We start from the raw sequence: 15,442 nt of genomic DNA on the forward strand, positions 1-15,442 counted from the left end.
TTTTTGTTTTGGACAATCCTCGTCGCCACAGAAGTGGCCGGTCTAATGGAAATCATAGTATCAATTCTTCTTCTGATCCTCGATACAAAAAGTCTTTCCTTTCCTTAAATTCCTTCTGCAAAGGTGCAGCTCACTAATTTGAAGTGGAAAATGGAGCGAAGCGCTTAAACTTTGACATAGAAGTGCCATAGTTAGAGGTCTCCCCACCATCTCCCCACCATTGGGCCACTCCTAGATATGGCCAAAATATTTTTGTAGTTCTTCACAAATTTGTAAATGTCCTTAAGCAATGCAACAGGATTGTACAATACCTCATTTTGGCATATCAATGGCAATCCAAAACAATACAACATATGCAAAATGACTATTGGGTCTTCTAAGGCCTTTATCTTGTGAACAAGGTCCTTGAATTTGTGTGAGCGAGCGCCAGGAGCCTTCTTTTCCATCTCTAGCTTGAACAATTTCTCATAGTGTTTGATCTCTTCCACTTGCATGAAGCGGGCACAAAAGACTGACTTAAAATTTTCCCCAAGTTGTCGATTGAGGGTGTAACCCTGCCCGCCATGTGTAGCCTTGCCTGACAACATGATTTGTATTTGTCTAAAGCATTGGGCTTTTGTAAAATGGTCCTAATAAAAGTTATCCATCCATTTCACCAACCAGAAGTCTCTTCACACTCCTACTCCCCTTTGAAGGGGTTGGGATGGAATTGAAGAGGTAGAGTGCCCATGGCCGTAGGCAAAGTCTCGGACAACATGGCACGTAACTCCAATAATTGCTTTTGCATCTCCCCTAGTTGGCATTCAAGCACTTTTATGAGAGAGGCATTGGAAGCAAGAGATGGACAAGGACAGATTGTGGGGCGATGCCCGTGCATGTGTGTAGAGTTGATCTCCTCCATGGATTGATGCATACTAACGGTACCATTCTTGTGTGGAGAAGCACCATGTGATGCCATGGCATTTAGGTGTAATAGCTGAGAGTATGCAAGAGTAGGTTAATTGGGAAATACACCCAAGTAGCTTAAATAAATAAGCAAGAGTCGACCACACACACACACACACAGAGAGAGAGAGAGAGAGAGAGAGAGAGAGAGAGAGAGAGAGAGAGAGAGAGAGAGAGATTTTGGCATACTTAAAGAGGTGTACTTGCACAAGAAGGGATACACGATGACTACAAAAGCCACTTATTTCTCGTCGATGCATATAAATAGGAGGATGGGGAGGGTAGTAAACCCCCCAAGCACAAGGGAAATTTATTGGACACCTTCCTCGGAAGTGGGGGCACTCAAAGTAGCGCTTTGTTACTTATTTTACTCAAAACGAAATATAGTAGTCTTTATACTTGATCAGTCACTAAGTTAAATTATTTATAAGTGTGAGGTTCACACTGTATTTGAAATATAAGTGACTTGGGTGTCCACGCTAAAAAATGGGCACCAATAAAAGGGAGAAATGAAATCCGGTGTGAATACAATGGCTACAGACTTATGATTTTTAGTGTAGAGTGATGCTGACTTGGCGAAAGGAACTACCCTTGGATGATGTGCATGATGCATGATTGCCTGCCCCTTATGTGTGCATTAACTTAGGCACTACCTACTGCCCATGTGCTCCCCTCTTAGCAGGTGCCACGCTACTGACACTTCTGGATAGCAAGAGCAAGCCCCTCATGCCCTTCTTGCAGCATGAGTTTCTCTACATGCAATGCTACTCCCTCTGCACAAGGTATGAGATATTGCCCTCGTAGTGGGCCTCTATGAAGAAGAAAGCCAACACAAGATAATAAAATAGAGGAAAAAATCAGTCTCTTCCATGATAAATTTGCAAAACATACTCACTAACATGCTGTGATCAATTCCTCTCACGAGTTGCATACAGAGGGGCGGCCATGTGTAGGAGTGGAAACTCTTAAGGACACCCTCAAGCATAAACGACAATAGAGAGGGCAAGATTAGACATACTTATGCTTCCATGTGACTGATACTTGCATCAACCTCGACACAAAAGAATCCATGTGCCTAACAAAGATAGAGAAAAGCATACCATGGACTCTCACCACCAGTTGCCATGTGTTCCCCCTTGCTCTCTTCTCTTGCTCATAACATCTCATACCATCCTATGCAAGAGTTTGGAGAGACTCGCAAGCTGGGCCATCAGGGCCTCATGAGGTCCAATGAATTGTTGCACATTTCCATGTAGTGTGGACGAGGAGGAAGGTCAAATCCGTCATGCACACATAACATGACACAAGCCATACTGACACACAAGTGAGTGTAGAGAGCGAACAACAGGCTCACCTCCTAGTCATAGAGCCAATACTGGCTCACCCTCGAGCATGGGAACCAATGGGAGAGCAATGGGCTAGCCTCTACCACAACGGCTAGTATCCCATACCACTAAGCCCACATCAATATGGGTGTGCAAGTAGAGCTGCCAAGGTCCTAGAGTCCAAGTATGGTGATCTCTCGAGATGGCTCACAAATGAGCCTAGGGTCTTATCTTATAGAACTCCTTGATCACACTAACCATAGGGCCATGTTCACGGACATAGCTTAGGCACTCATCTTGACATGTGTGGGGACGAAACAAGTGCCATCCTTTTTCTTTAGAAAAGAGGAGATTGCTGCCATTATTGAGACGCATGGAGCTACTCGCGTGTTCTTTACAAAGAAGGTTATTGATGTAGCCGTCCTTGAGAGAGGTCATGTGATGGTACTTACATTGGCAAGCAACTTACAAGGTTCGCTTCAGTAGATATTGTGGTGTACACGAGATTAGACGGAACCAAACTGAGTGTGCCTCTCTCTCTTTCGGCACTTCCTATATTACCATCAAGCGGTTACAACCATAACATGTCCGACCACACTAGGTTGTCGGACTCTACCTACACGACCACACACCACACCTCCCCCCTTAGGGAGAAAAAAAAGATGGACATCTTTTTTACAATTTGGGCTGAGAATGGACTCGACAAAAGAGGAATCAACTCCAGCGCCTCATCTGCGGGGAGTGATCATACAATGGCTTCGGGGCTAAGGGACTGAGCTTGGGGGCTAGACTCGTCATCATACCGATCATCATCAAGGCATGGAACTCGAACATCTCGCTTATGCAAACATCAGGTCTCTATCCCGATGTAATGGACAAGAAGAGGAAGGACCTCAATCTAGACACGATATTTTGGCGACATACATCCATTTCCACAAGAGACTTGGTGTGATTGTGAGTTTATTTGAACAAAAACTGAAAATTCCAAGAACTGAAATCATTAGCAAAAGGCACCTGTGCAACCAAGTCACAGCAACTCCTATGCCTGTGAACAATAATCGCAAAAGGGAGGTAGCATCTCTCTTCTTCTTCGACGAACAACATCAAAACAACCATGTCTTTGACTTTGTACTTCTTCTGAACTCGACCTACGTGAGCTGTGGAAAATTCACAGCAACGTTGAACTCTTTTTCCAAAAGCAAGACTTGAAAGATGCAGAGGAGAGGGAGAAGGGGTATTGGAAGGAGTTGGCGTATTGGAAGGTTAGCGTCTCGCCAGCCGCCAGCGCGTGACCCCCCTTAACCAGGCAATCGTCGAAGCCCACCCCCTTGAAGAGCGCCGGCCGCAACGCGCACAACATGTGAATGTCAGCGATTGGGCATCCCTCCAAGCAGAGATTCAGGATTTGCATAGCGAATGAGGGTATGCATCTGGCAAGGGACCCATTTTGGCCTGAACGATGGCGACGTCCTCTATGCTGTAGGTCGAGCGCTCCCCGACGCCAAGGCCCATCCGTTGTACCTGGGACTGATTCCTTGTACCGTTACTAGCGTGGCCTCCTGCAACCGGCGCAGGGGCTGCAGCAGGACTGTGTTGGGCCTCTGCATACTCATCAAAGGCTAAAAGCTTTTGGCTCCTTATTGACCCGCTTGCTCGTGCATGCGGAGTGGCCTCCTTCTCTTGAGAGCCCATGTACAGCAAGCCGTGGCTCGCAGGTGACAGAACGGTAGCACTTCTTTGCAGCAAAGTTGATGGAACAAAAGAAGCGGGCACCGTAATGCAGGCCACAAAGAAGCAGCGAGGTACCCCTAGGGGCCTTCACGTGCACGGCTCAGACAGACGGCCTTTGGCTATGGCAGTCGGCTCTGCAAAAAGGCGACGAAACCCCAACCCCAGTCTTGGCTTCTCTCTCTTCTTCACACTCTCTCAGACTCTCTTCTCTATCCGTTATCAAGCAAGAACGGCATGAGCAAGCTCAGGGAATTAGCAAGAAAGGCAAGAAACGTCCCTAACTGCCCATCTCCTCCACCAATGTGGTGTACACGAGATTAGACGGAACCAAACTGAGTGTGCCTCTCTCTCTTCCGGCACTTCCTATATTACCATCAAGCGGTTACAACCATAACATGTCCGACCACACTAGGTTGTCGGACTCTACTTACACGACCAGTCACGTAAGGCTAGAGAGAGAGAATGAGACTAAACTCAACCTACCTCTTCCATGAGAGGGCACGTCCTTATATTAGAGGAACTGACTACATGCCAAGATGGGGTTCTCTCCAAGAACCCTACGCACACACACCACACCTCCCCCCTTAGGGAGAAAAAAGATGGACATCTTTTTTACAATTTGGGCTGAGAATGGACTCGACAGGAAGGGATCAACTCCAACGTCTCATCCGGGGGGAGTGATCATACAACGGCTTAGGGGCTAAGAAACTGAGCTGGGGGGACTAGACTCGTCATCATGCCCATCTTCATCAAGGCATGGAACTCGTACATCTCGCTTATGCAAACATTAGGTCGCTATCCCAATGAAATGGACAAGAAGAGGAACTGACTACGTCATACAATTTTCAATCCACTTCAGAGTTTGGTGTGGGTGTAGTGCTGCTTATTGAACAAAAACTAATACTAAGGAAAGAGTTTTCGAATGAGAAACTGAAAATTCCAAGAACTGAAATCGGCGAAAGGCACCTCTGCAACCAAGTTGCAGTAACTCCCTTTGTTGCAGAATGTGAGTGCGTTGCTTGTTCGCTGCTTATGGAAAAACCCTAGAGCTGCAGCTCCGCAGTAGAGGTATCTTCTTGTACAGCAGGCTCCAGATGTATTATTGTAGGTGCCTCTTCTTTCTCACATCTCTCGTCTATTTCCTGCTCCTCTTTGCGATCTTCTTCTTCCACTATCTTCTCTTGTCCATGCACTTTTACAGCCTGATATGGTGCAGGTTGATCCACAACAGCAACTCCATTCTCCTCAGTTGATGTTGTTGGCTCTCTGAATACGGATACACTCTCAGGCTGAGCATCAGTATTATCATTTTCAGACTGGACATGTACACCCTCAGGCTGTGCAGGTGTAGTACCATCTTTGCCTCCTTTCTCTGGCTGAGCAATGGGCTCCTTCTCAAATTCGTTCTCAGCTTGCGTAGATGCATCAAGACTTCCCTTCTCAGCTTCGGGCTCAGCCATGCAGGTTTCCTTCTTGGGCTGCCAAGCACGCAACCTACAACACTTTTGTGTCTTCTTGAATTGCGGCAACAAATGGACCTCAACTGAGCCGTGGTCAGCAGAAAGAGATTGGCTAGGCTGGTCTGTGGGACACGAAGCAACATGTGAGTAGAGAAGGGAGGGCCACAGGTAGGGTCGACTGCTTGCAGGAAGGACTGGTTCACTTATTTTGTTCACAATATAAATTCATAAACTTTTTTTTTCGATAGTACGAGCATTTTCGCTCATGATGATACAAAGGACGTTTGTGAATGCTCTCTCAAGATCGTTGATTGTAAAAGAACTTTGATAATGGACATTCAACATCAACGAAAGTCTTGGATGGGAAAATGGCCAAGTGGGCAGGAAGTGTGTGGAATAGGTCAAGAATGGGCATCAAGAATGGGTCAAGGTCCAATTAATGTCTAGACGGGCAACTACTATGCATCTTCCAGGTTGGGAACGCGCCTGCTAGTGCGACTGCGCCTGCTGCCGACTGCAATATAAATCTAAGCACGAGCCTTACAAACTCCCTCATCCCGTCTCTCTCTCTCTCTCTCTCTCTCGCGCACACACATAAGCGCGCGTGCGCATAGACTCTCTCTCTCTCTCTCTCTCTCTCTCTCTCTCTCTCTCTCTCTCTGTCTGTCTGTCTGTGTTGCATGGACGTGGTGGAGCTGCGGTTGAGGTCAGCGGAGAACCTTAAGGACGTGCGGCGATTGAAGCTGGGCAAGCTCCTTCATCCGGATCGCGCTGTTGCTTGGCTCACGACCAGCCCTCCGCCCCATCGCCACTCCTTCACCCAATTGCATCCTGCCACGTACGACCACAACGTCGGCACTCTTTTTCCCACGTGGCAGCCAGATGCCAACTCGGATTTGAGAGTCAGCTTGGACGGTGTCCGGGCCCCCTCCAACACCTCTATTGTCCTCCAACTTCTCGCTCATCGACGTGGCTCCACCTTGCCTACTCGTAAAAAGCACCGGCTCGTGGGAACAGCCACTATTCCACTCAATGACATTGTTAGCGACATTGGAGGGCCTACAAGCTACCGTACGTGGCAATTGCTTAGCTATAATTTGAGAGGCCCATCGGGTCGCAATGAAGGAATACTCAACCTCTCCGCTCGCGTTCGATGACCTTGGGCCCTCCGCGGACAGGCTTCATTTTAGTAGAAATGCAAAAACACTATGAAAGGAACCCTCCCCCCATTTGCATTTCCTGCTCCTACTTGCTAGGGTAGTTCATTTTGGATGCATAGTGGTCTTGTGCTTTTGAGCTAGTGCAAGTGGCTATGTCTTTTGGCACATCCAAAAAGTTGCTACAATGGTGTCCAGAATCGTTCGCACATACTGCATATAGCTAACATGGCTCACATTCCCACAAAGAGAATCTCCTTAAATTCCCCTCTTATTCTTTTTTCAAAATCGTTACTACATACAACTAAATGGCTCACATACTGAATGTAAATATGGATACAAACTTTGTTTCCACGTGTCAAACCTTTAGTGCCCACTGTATAGGTGGATAAAGTGTGAGACTTGTAAATCGTACTTATTTAAATATCACTAACTATCCGAGCATCTCAATGTTTCAACGGGTTTCATACATGTGTAAATCTTCAATTATGTCACCCACTTCTAGATATGTCACTAGTTGCTCTTATCTCTTCACTAGTATTGTCAGCCGCCTCTCTTTCTCTCTCTTTGCGGAGGCCTTTTCTCTCTCTCGTTGAGCGCACAGAGTTCAAAGCACACATGCCGGAATAAGGTGCTTCCGCCACATGTGTGTGTGTGTGTGGGGGGGGGGGGGGGAGTGGGGGGTGGCGGGATCCCTCCCTCTTTTATAATAGTATAGATAGTTTGATGGAGTTTCTTAGGTTCTATATCGCCATCATGTGACGATAATTGATTCATTTTCAAAGTGAGCCAATAACCAACCAACAACATTAGAAAACTATCATAGACCACGCGAGGTTAAGTTGCCATGAATGTTATCTTTGGGTCGGTGCATGCATTCAATATACATGTATATTAGACATACTAGTAAAACAGCGCCACCTTCGGCGGCGGCATGGCCCCTCTTACCCTCAAGCCCCTTGCTCCTTGCAAATTTCATAAAGCAAACCAAGAAAAGTACTCTCTCTCTCTCTCTCTCTCTCTCTCTCTCTCCGCCCCCGCCCCCCCCCACCCCCCTCCCCCCCCAAAGTCCTTTGTCTTTCAAATTTTAGCCTAAGTTACCCTAAGTTCTTTCAATGCTGAATGCAAGCAAGAAAGTGAAATAGAGGTTGAGATCTAACCAAAAACCTCAATCAAACGATATTTGCTTGAATATTTGTCTACATACACGTTACTTGGGAGTCTCAGCATGCAAAGACATGTTTGAAGTTGGAAAACGATTTGACACAGTCATCACATCTTTCCAATCCAAAAAGATGGCTAAAAATACTCCAATTTTGTTTTTAGTCCCTAATATGATTAATATGATTGGCATACTCTACATTAAGTGTGACCCATGACGTAACTTAAGCCTTGAAAACTTGACTATTCTACTCAAATTGTTAGCAGATGATCTCGCTTTCTAACTTCCAAGTATTCAATAGCCGATTATCAAAATAAAGCATTGTACCCATATTTTTTGGAAAGACACCCTTTCTTGTGATATGCAAAAGTTTCAAAAGCTCAAAAGTGCATGAAGAGAATAAATTGCATTTCATACACACACATATTACATTTGTAAGGGAATGAATCTACAAACATGCCTTCCAAACTCTTCCATAACTCCCAAAGGAGGTCGATGTTGGAATGGTGGGCATGCAAGATAGGGTTGTGTCTCGTAGAGTAGAGAGTTCCCTTCCCTCGATCATCATTTGGGTTAGCAAGATTGCCAGTCCATAGCTGGATTGTACCATGAGGAAGATTTTCAATGTTGTCTGCTCTTGGCCAAAGAACAAAGATGGAGTCTTTGAGTTGGTTACTCTTCCACTCCCCCATCTCCATCCCCATATGTGGCACATTCGCAAATGACCTTGCGTACTTTGGCACATCACACCCTACCTTGTCATCATCATCATCTACCAATTTTATGTGTACATATGTCTACCATCTTCATCCCCATATTTGGCACATTCGCAAATGGACCTGCATACTCTCGCACATCACACCCTATCTTATCATCATCATCTACCAAGTTTATGTACGCATCAAACTTGATCTTCTCATCCAATGCTACCAACACCTTCCTCGGCCTCTTCACCAATGATCGTGATGTCTTGTCAATGGTCCTTGAATTCCTTCAAACCTGCCTTGAACTTAGATCGTCACCTTGACGGTAAGCTTTGCCAAACAACAAAGATGAAGTCCTTGAGTTGGTGAGCATTTGCCGATACATGAGGGTGTTGTTTGCTGCAAGCTGGGCAGCTGCGAGGCAATTTGACTCAATGAAGTTGTAGTTGTGGATGAGTATACCCTGATACAGAATCCCAATTTTAGAAAGGCAAGGAAAATTTGTCATCCTTAATGAGGCTAACTCGAATTCTCTCATGAAAGTAGAGGTACACCTATGCCAATGAGAAACAACCAAGTGGCAAGGATCATTGGCAGGGAGTTAGCGGAGAAGCTTGTAAGCCTAGTTGTACTTCGCAATGCAAGAAGCAAGGAGTTGGTGGGCAGTCCAAGCGAGCTCTATCCCCAAAACAGATGTTGTCGATCAAGTGCAACATCGTCCTTGTTTGTCATCATCATTGTCATGGAGTGCTAAGGTGGACAGTGACGAGTTCTTGCTTGGAGCTTGCGCCTGTGCAAAAGCCCGCACTGGAGATGAGGGCCTTGGAGCTGGTACTATAGAGAGAAAAGTGGCGGTTTTCTCACTAATGAGGGAAGTATGTAGGAGCTCCAAAGGGAGACTCTCTCTCTCTCTCTCTCTCTCTCTCTCTCTCTCTCTCTCTCTCTCTCTCTCTCTCTCTCTCTCTCTCTCTCTCTCTCTCTCTCTCTCGGTTTTTCACAGAGCAAACCATCGGAGTACGAAATTTGTGACACGTGGCCAGGAGAGGGGCCGGAATCTCTTCCCCCTTTATACATAGTATATATATGAGCATTTTTTATAATGCCACATGCCTTCAAGGTGCAAGTGTGCCTGATTGAATTTGGAGAGATTCCCTCTCTCTACAACTATTGGAAACATATCCCTCTCTTCCTGGCCTGACCCTTGGACATATCCTGGAGACAACATTGCATCATGAGAGATGCCCCCTCTTTGCATCAGATGAAAACAACCTAGAGTGTATGCGATTACATCTGGGTAGACTCCCTCGCTTTGCATCCGCTGAAAAACATCTAGAGCTCCTTGGCCCTGCCCAAGTGGGGCATATCTTGCAATCCACGCACTCCTTCAGACAACATTGACCTCATGAGAGATTCCCTCTCTACATCAACTAAAAATGGTCCTGAGCTCCTTGGCCTTGACCAAGTTGGGCATATCCTCCAATAAATGCACTCCTTAAGACAACATTTGGCATACTTGTCGACCAACCCATTGTCCAAGCACTTCATTTTCTTTCAACAATGTCATAATAACTAATATCTAATTGTCCTAAATTATTTTCTCATGTTAAACTCATCATTTCATATGGAGAAGTGCCAGGGGAGAAAAAGTTAGAATATTGGTTAAGCTGGCAGACCGGCCATAGTAGGGATCCAAAGGAGGGAAAATAGGGATCCAAAGGGGGGGCCATTTGCAAAAGAGCTATGTGCAACAATGGGCTCCAAAGACCTTAGGGTTCAGCCCATTAGGACTTCCAAAATGCTAATTTGCTTCCAAAATTCAAAGGTTGTGTCCAATGGTCAAAAGCTTAGGAAATTGGATGCTTTGTGTGTGTCCCAAAAAGTCTTCCCAAGTCCTACAAAGGAGGGGGAGAGCCCAAGAAGTAGGGGATAATAGAGAAACTCTCTCTCTCTCTCACACACACACACACACACACACACACACACACACACACACACACACACACACACACACACACACACACACACACACACACACACACACACACACAAGCTCCCTTTACACAAAGGGAATGAGGGACACATGTCAGCTCCCTAGGCCAGATGCCCACAAGGTGTACTCAAATCCTATTAGATGGCCATGGAGGTGGACCAATGAGAATTAGGCTAGAGTAAATCTAGTTTAATTAATTAAAAAACACTTAATAAAAGAACCATAAAGAATTAAGCTCTCTAGAAGACTATTGGGACAGTCTCCCAAGGGGTCCAATGAGCATTCAACAAACCAATGGCTTGCCTGATTCCTATTGGCCAGGAGGCAAAGGGGTCCAATGAGAGTTTAGTTGCATTTATTAATTACCTAAAGCTCTCACAAAAGGGGAAAGGGGGACACATGTCAGAAGGCTATCACTTATGCTACTTAACTTTCATTGGCTAAGCTGGGAGAGGTCCAATGAGGTGCTAGCAAGAGCAAATAGCAAGAGGGGTCGACCAAGAGAGAGAGGGGGCTGATTTTTCAAAGGCAATTATCCACACACACTCACACAAGCTCATGTGTAGAGTCAGAAGACTCTCTCTCTCTCTCTCTCTCTCTCTTGCACCTGATGTGAAAACTGCTTCAATGGAAAGCTTATCACCTACTCCAAGCTTGTGAGAAGGGAGGCCTACACCAACAACTATTGGCTTTGTGATGCAAATCCAACCAAGAGCCAAGCTTCAATGCATGCTCATCTCCTCTACCATGCCAATTTCTAAGCTAAGGTATGCTAATATGAGTGATTATGTGAGGAGATGTACATCTTTCTCGTAAGAATACTCCTTCTTCCTCTCAATCTACTCTCATACCCCGCTAGCTCTCACCATCTTCGAAGGTGTGTGAGGTCTTGGGTCTGAGACCGTGCGGGAATTGATGTTGTGTTTGATAAGTGTTTTGCTTAGTGCATGAAGTTTCCATCTTCATTGCACTAGCGAGTATTGAAGGAACACAAAGAATTGTATTGTAAAATGTCTCTCTTGATGGGAGAAACCATAATACAAAGCCTTTTGGAGGGGGGACAGGCTCCATGTAAATCCGGTCCTCCACTGTTGTCAATAGCTTAATTTCTCTCTCTTTTGAAGTATTGTTCATGCTATCTAACTAGGTGTGATGCTTTTTGTTTCTCTCTCCACCCAAGCACTCTTGTTATTCTCATGAGGAATCTATTCTAATGAAATGCTCACTATGTTCATGATATTTTCCACTACACACAGGTTACTAGACCATTAAATGTTACATTGGACCACCAAGAAGAGGTGCTGCAGCCGGAGTCCATTTTCCAACATGAAGACAAGGTACTAAGAGGCGGTAAGACTATTCGACGATGTCTTATTAACTTTAAGAATTATCCTTTTGAAGATGCTAGATGGATGCAAGGCATACAATTAAAGGATAACCTAAACCTTGTCAATGATTACAATGCTTCCCTAGAGTAAGCAAATGCACAAATTAAAAATGAACAAAGTTTTTGTCTTATAAGACTCTCTTTTTCTTTGTTACCATATACATGTGGTAGTGATGTGTGTGAACACACTAGGACCGTCGGGGCATTTTTTCCCTCTTTAGGAGGTTTTCTCCCCCGAGCATTGTATATATGCCCATCACTCTAGGGCTATCTATCTTTCCATTGCACACTAAGTAGCACACTCTCTATTGTGTGCCTTGAGCTTCCTTCGTCTTCTCCAAGCTGTGTGTGTTTCTATGCAACCCGAATTCCAACAATTGGTATCAGATCAGGTTGTGTCCTCCCGGGCTTAGTCGTCAGTTGCTCCAGCATATGCCTGCTCAGTTTCTCCGATTTCAGTGAGGTTTGGCAAGCGTTGGCAGGTCGACCAATATTTCGGGACTGCTCGTAGAGATTAGCTTGCTCAGATTTTTGATTCTGGCTCATTTCGGCCTCCGTTTCCACCAGAGGCAGGACATGCTATTTCGTCATTTTGTGCAAAATTTCTGTCAGTGCCATTTTTTGCATAACAGGTGCCTTACAGTCTACTACGGTTTGTGCTATATAGCACGTGTTGTTCCCGCTTCGTTTCTCCTCTTTTCGGGTAGTTTTCACATCAGGTGAAGCATTTACCATGGCTAACAACAACACAAATGTGTTCAAGATGTTTGCTGCTGAGGACAGGTTGGATGGGGACAATTACCCTATGTGGGCTTATATGATGCAACACGTTCTTGTGTCAAAGGGAGTTTGGAATATTGTGCAGGGCATTGATGTACGTCCTGGTTTTGAGGATGTAGGCAATGTTGAGGATGTTGCAGGTCTTGCTGCAAGGATTGCAGCTATTAGAGTTGTTTTGCCTACGGCAGAACAATCTCATTGGGATGTAAAGGATGCGCAGGCCCATGCATTGATTGCGTTGTCTATGAAGCGCACCATTATTCCTCACATCCGTTCAGCAAAATCTGCAAAACAGGCTTGGGATATTTTGGCTGGTCTTTATGCAAGTTGCAATGAGGCTAAAATTGCTTTGCTGCGTAAAGAGCTGGAGTCGAAGATTATTCAGGAGGAAGATGATATGGAAACTTTCCTTGCTAGTGTCAAGGATATCAATGAGCAACTTATTTTTGCAGGTGAAGTCATTTTAGACAGTTCCCTTGTGCAGACTGTTCTTGATGCCTTACCAGATTCTTACCAGACTTTTGCTAGTACTTGGAGACTTATGAACCAAGGAAATCCAGAAGTTGTCAAGTTTGATGCATTATGCACATTGCTGTTGCAAGAGTCACTTTCCAGAAAAAACAAGACTAGACAGCATGCAGTTGAACAGGCTTTTATTGCTTCTCAAAGAAAGGGTGGTAACAGCAATGCAGCCACTTCTTATGGTTCTGCTGTGAGTGGCAAAACTTCTGTTCCTAATGCTTCTGCTGCTGGTAGCACTTCGTCTGGCAATTCTGGTGATAAGGGCAAAAAGAAGATGCGTTGCCATTATTGTAAAGCTAATGATCACTTGATCAAGCAGTGTCCTAAGTTGAAGGCCAAAGAGTCTAAGAAGAACGAGGGTGGTTCCACTGCAAATGCTGGTTCCACTACAAATGCAGCCATTGTTGAGTCTTCTGTGAAAGGAGACTGTGATACTGATGTCGATGCAGAATGGGATTTTAGCACAGAGTGCACTTACAATCGTGTTGTCCATGATGCATGCTTGTTAGTTGCTGCAGATTCACATGTGTGGTATTTCGACAGTATTACCTTACATCGTGAATTGTTCACCTCTCTCAAGTCTGTCCCTCATGGAAATTCAGTCACTTGTGCCAATAATGCCTCTTATCCGGTTCAGGGAGTTGAAAAGATTGTGCTTACTGCTGCAAATGGCAGTTCCTTCACACTTGTTGATGCACTTTATGTCCCTGGGATCAAGAAGAACCTCTTGTTGGTATCCGCACTTGCTAGACTTGGACTTGATGTCAAATTTGTGGATGACAGATGTACAGTTCATGATCTCAGTGTTGGTGATAAAATTGTTGCATTTGGCCTTTTGTGTCGTGGGCTGTATAAGCTCACTTTGTATGACAAGTGTGGAATTTTTTTTGCAAATGCTATTGCAGATTAAAGGGCTATTTCATATGAAAAACTTTGGCATGCACGTTTTGGTCATCTGAATTTTGCCAGTTTGCTGTGTTTGCAGAAATCTAATATGGTTGCTTCTTTGCCGCCTCTTGAAGCACCTGTCAAAAATGTTTATGAAGGTTGTATTTTGGGTAAGATGTAGAGTTCTAAGTTTCCAAATGATGGTTGAGTTCGGACCACATGCAGGTTGCAGCTTGTGCATAGTGTTGTTTGTGGGCCCATGCAAACTCTGTCCTTGGGCAATTACCTTTACTTCGTGACTTTCATTGATGATCACTCTAGGCATGCATGGGTATTTCCGCTTAAAGCGAAGTCTGAAGTTTTTATATGCTTCAAACAATTTCTAGCTATGGCTGAAAATGTCTCAAAATATACTATGGGCACCCTCCGTTCCGATCGAGGGGGGGAGTATATGTCTCATGAATTCAATGCATTTCTGGCTAGTCGTGGGATAAAACACCAATGTACAGTGCGTTATACACCTCAGCAAAATGGTGTTGCTGAGAGGAAAAACAGGTCACTTACGGAAATGGCACGATGTATGTTCAAAAGTCAAGCTTTGCCGCATTCTTTTTCGCTTGAGGCCATCATGTGTGCCACTTATGTACTAAACAGGTGTCCTATGAAAGCTTTGCAGTCTATTACTCCATATGAAGCATGGCATGATAGAAAGCCTTCTATTGAGCACATGCGTGTTTTTGGCTGTTTGGCATATGCTTTGGTGCCACAAACACAATGCAGAAAATTGGATGATAAGGCTGTCAAATGTATTTTTGTTGGTTATAGTGCTGAAAGCAAAGGTAACAGGTTGTATCATCCGCAAACAAAACGTATTCTGGTTTCACGTGATGTAGTGTTTGTGGAAGATTCTATTCAGCCCTTGCTGTCATGTACTAGAGATAATACTGTAAGCTCATAGGACATTTATGACACTTTGTTGCCTCTTTTTAGTGGTGGAAATACGAATGTAAGTTCCAATGAGGAAAATGTACAGCCTATGGGGGTTTCTGAAAATGTTATAGATCAGCCTATTACTGTTGTAGATGTACATGATGTACTTGATGAGGAAAGGGCTGAAAATGAGCAAGCTAGAGGTATGCCGAAATGACTGGTGCACACTTTGCATGACAGTAAATTGGATGCACCTTTGTCTAGTCGTACTCGTTCAGGCTCTTGCCATGCATCTTATGCATCAGATTGTTATGCTTTGGCTGTGTCTAGCTTACATGATGTTGAGGAACCTCTGTCTTTTGATGAAGCACAGAATTCAAAAAATTGGATGGCTGCCATGCAATTAGAATATGATGCACTTATAGAAAATGACACATGGACTTTATGTGATTTGCCTCCTG

General features: G+C 44.7%; 1 protein-coding gene and 1 pseudogene across 1 annotated transcript; one reads left to right on the forward strand and one right to left on the reverse strand.

Annotated features, from left to right (window-relative positions):
• Positions 1-3,438: 3,438 nt before the first annotated feature.
• Positions 3,439-5,461, reverse strand: LOC147454552 (uncharacterized; annotated as a pseudogene).
• A 549-nt stretch (positions 5,462-6,010) lies between these two features.
• LOC147454553 (uncharacterized) lies at positions 6,011-7,062 on the forward strand. Its single transcript, XM_086517356.1, has one exon. The coding sequence runs from the start codon at positions 6,142-6,144 to the stop codon at positions 6,616-6,618; it is 477 nt and encodes a 158-aa protein (XP_086373482.1). The 5' UTR covers positions 6,011-6,141; the 3' UTR covers positions 6,619-7,062.
• The last annotated feature ends 8,380 nt before the right edge of the window (positions 7,063-15,442 follow it).

The sequence above is a fragment of the Adiantum capillus-veneris genome, chromosome 7, assembly GCF_014529385.1.
Source record: "Adiantum capillus-veneris isolate H3 chromosome 7, ASM1452938v2, whole genome shotgun sequence".
Classification (NCBI taxonomy): domain Eukaryota; kingdom Viridiplantae; phylum Streptophyta; class Polypodiopsida; order Polypodiales; family Pteridaceae; genus Adiantum; species Adiantum capillus-veneris.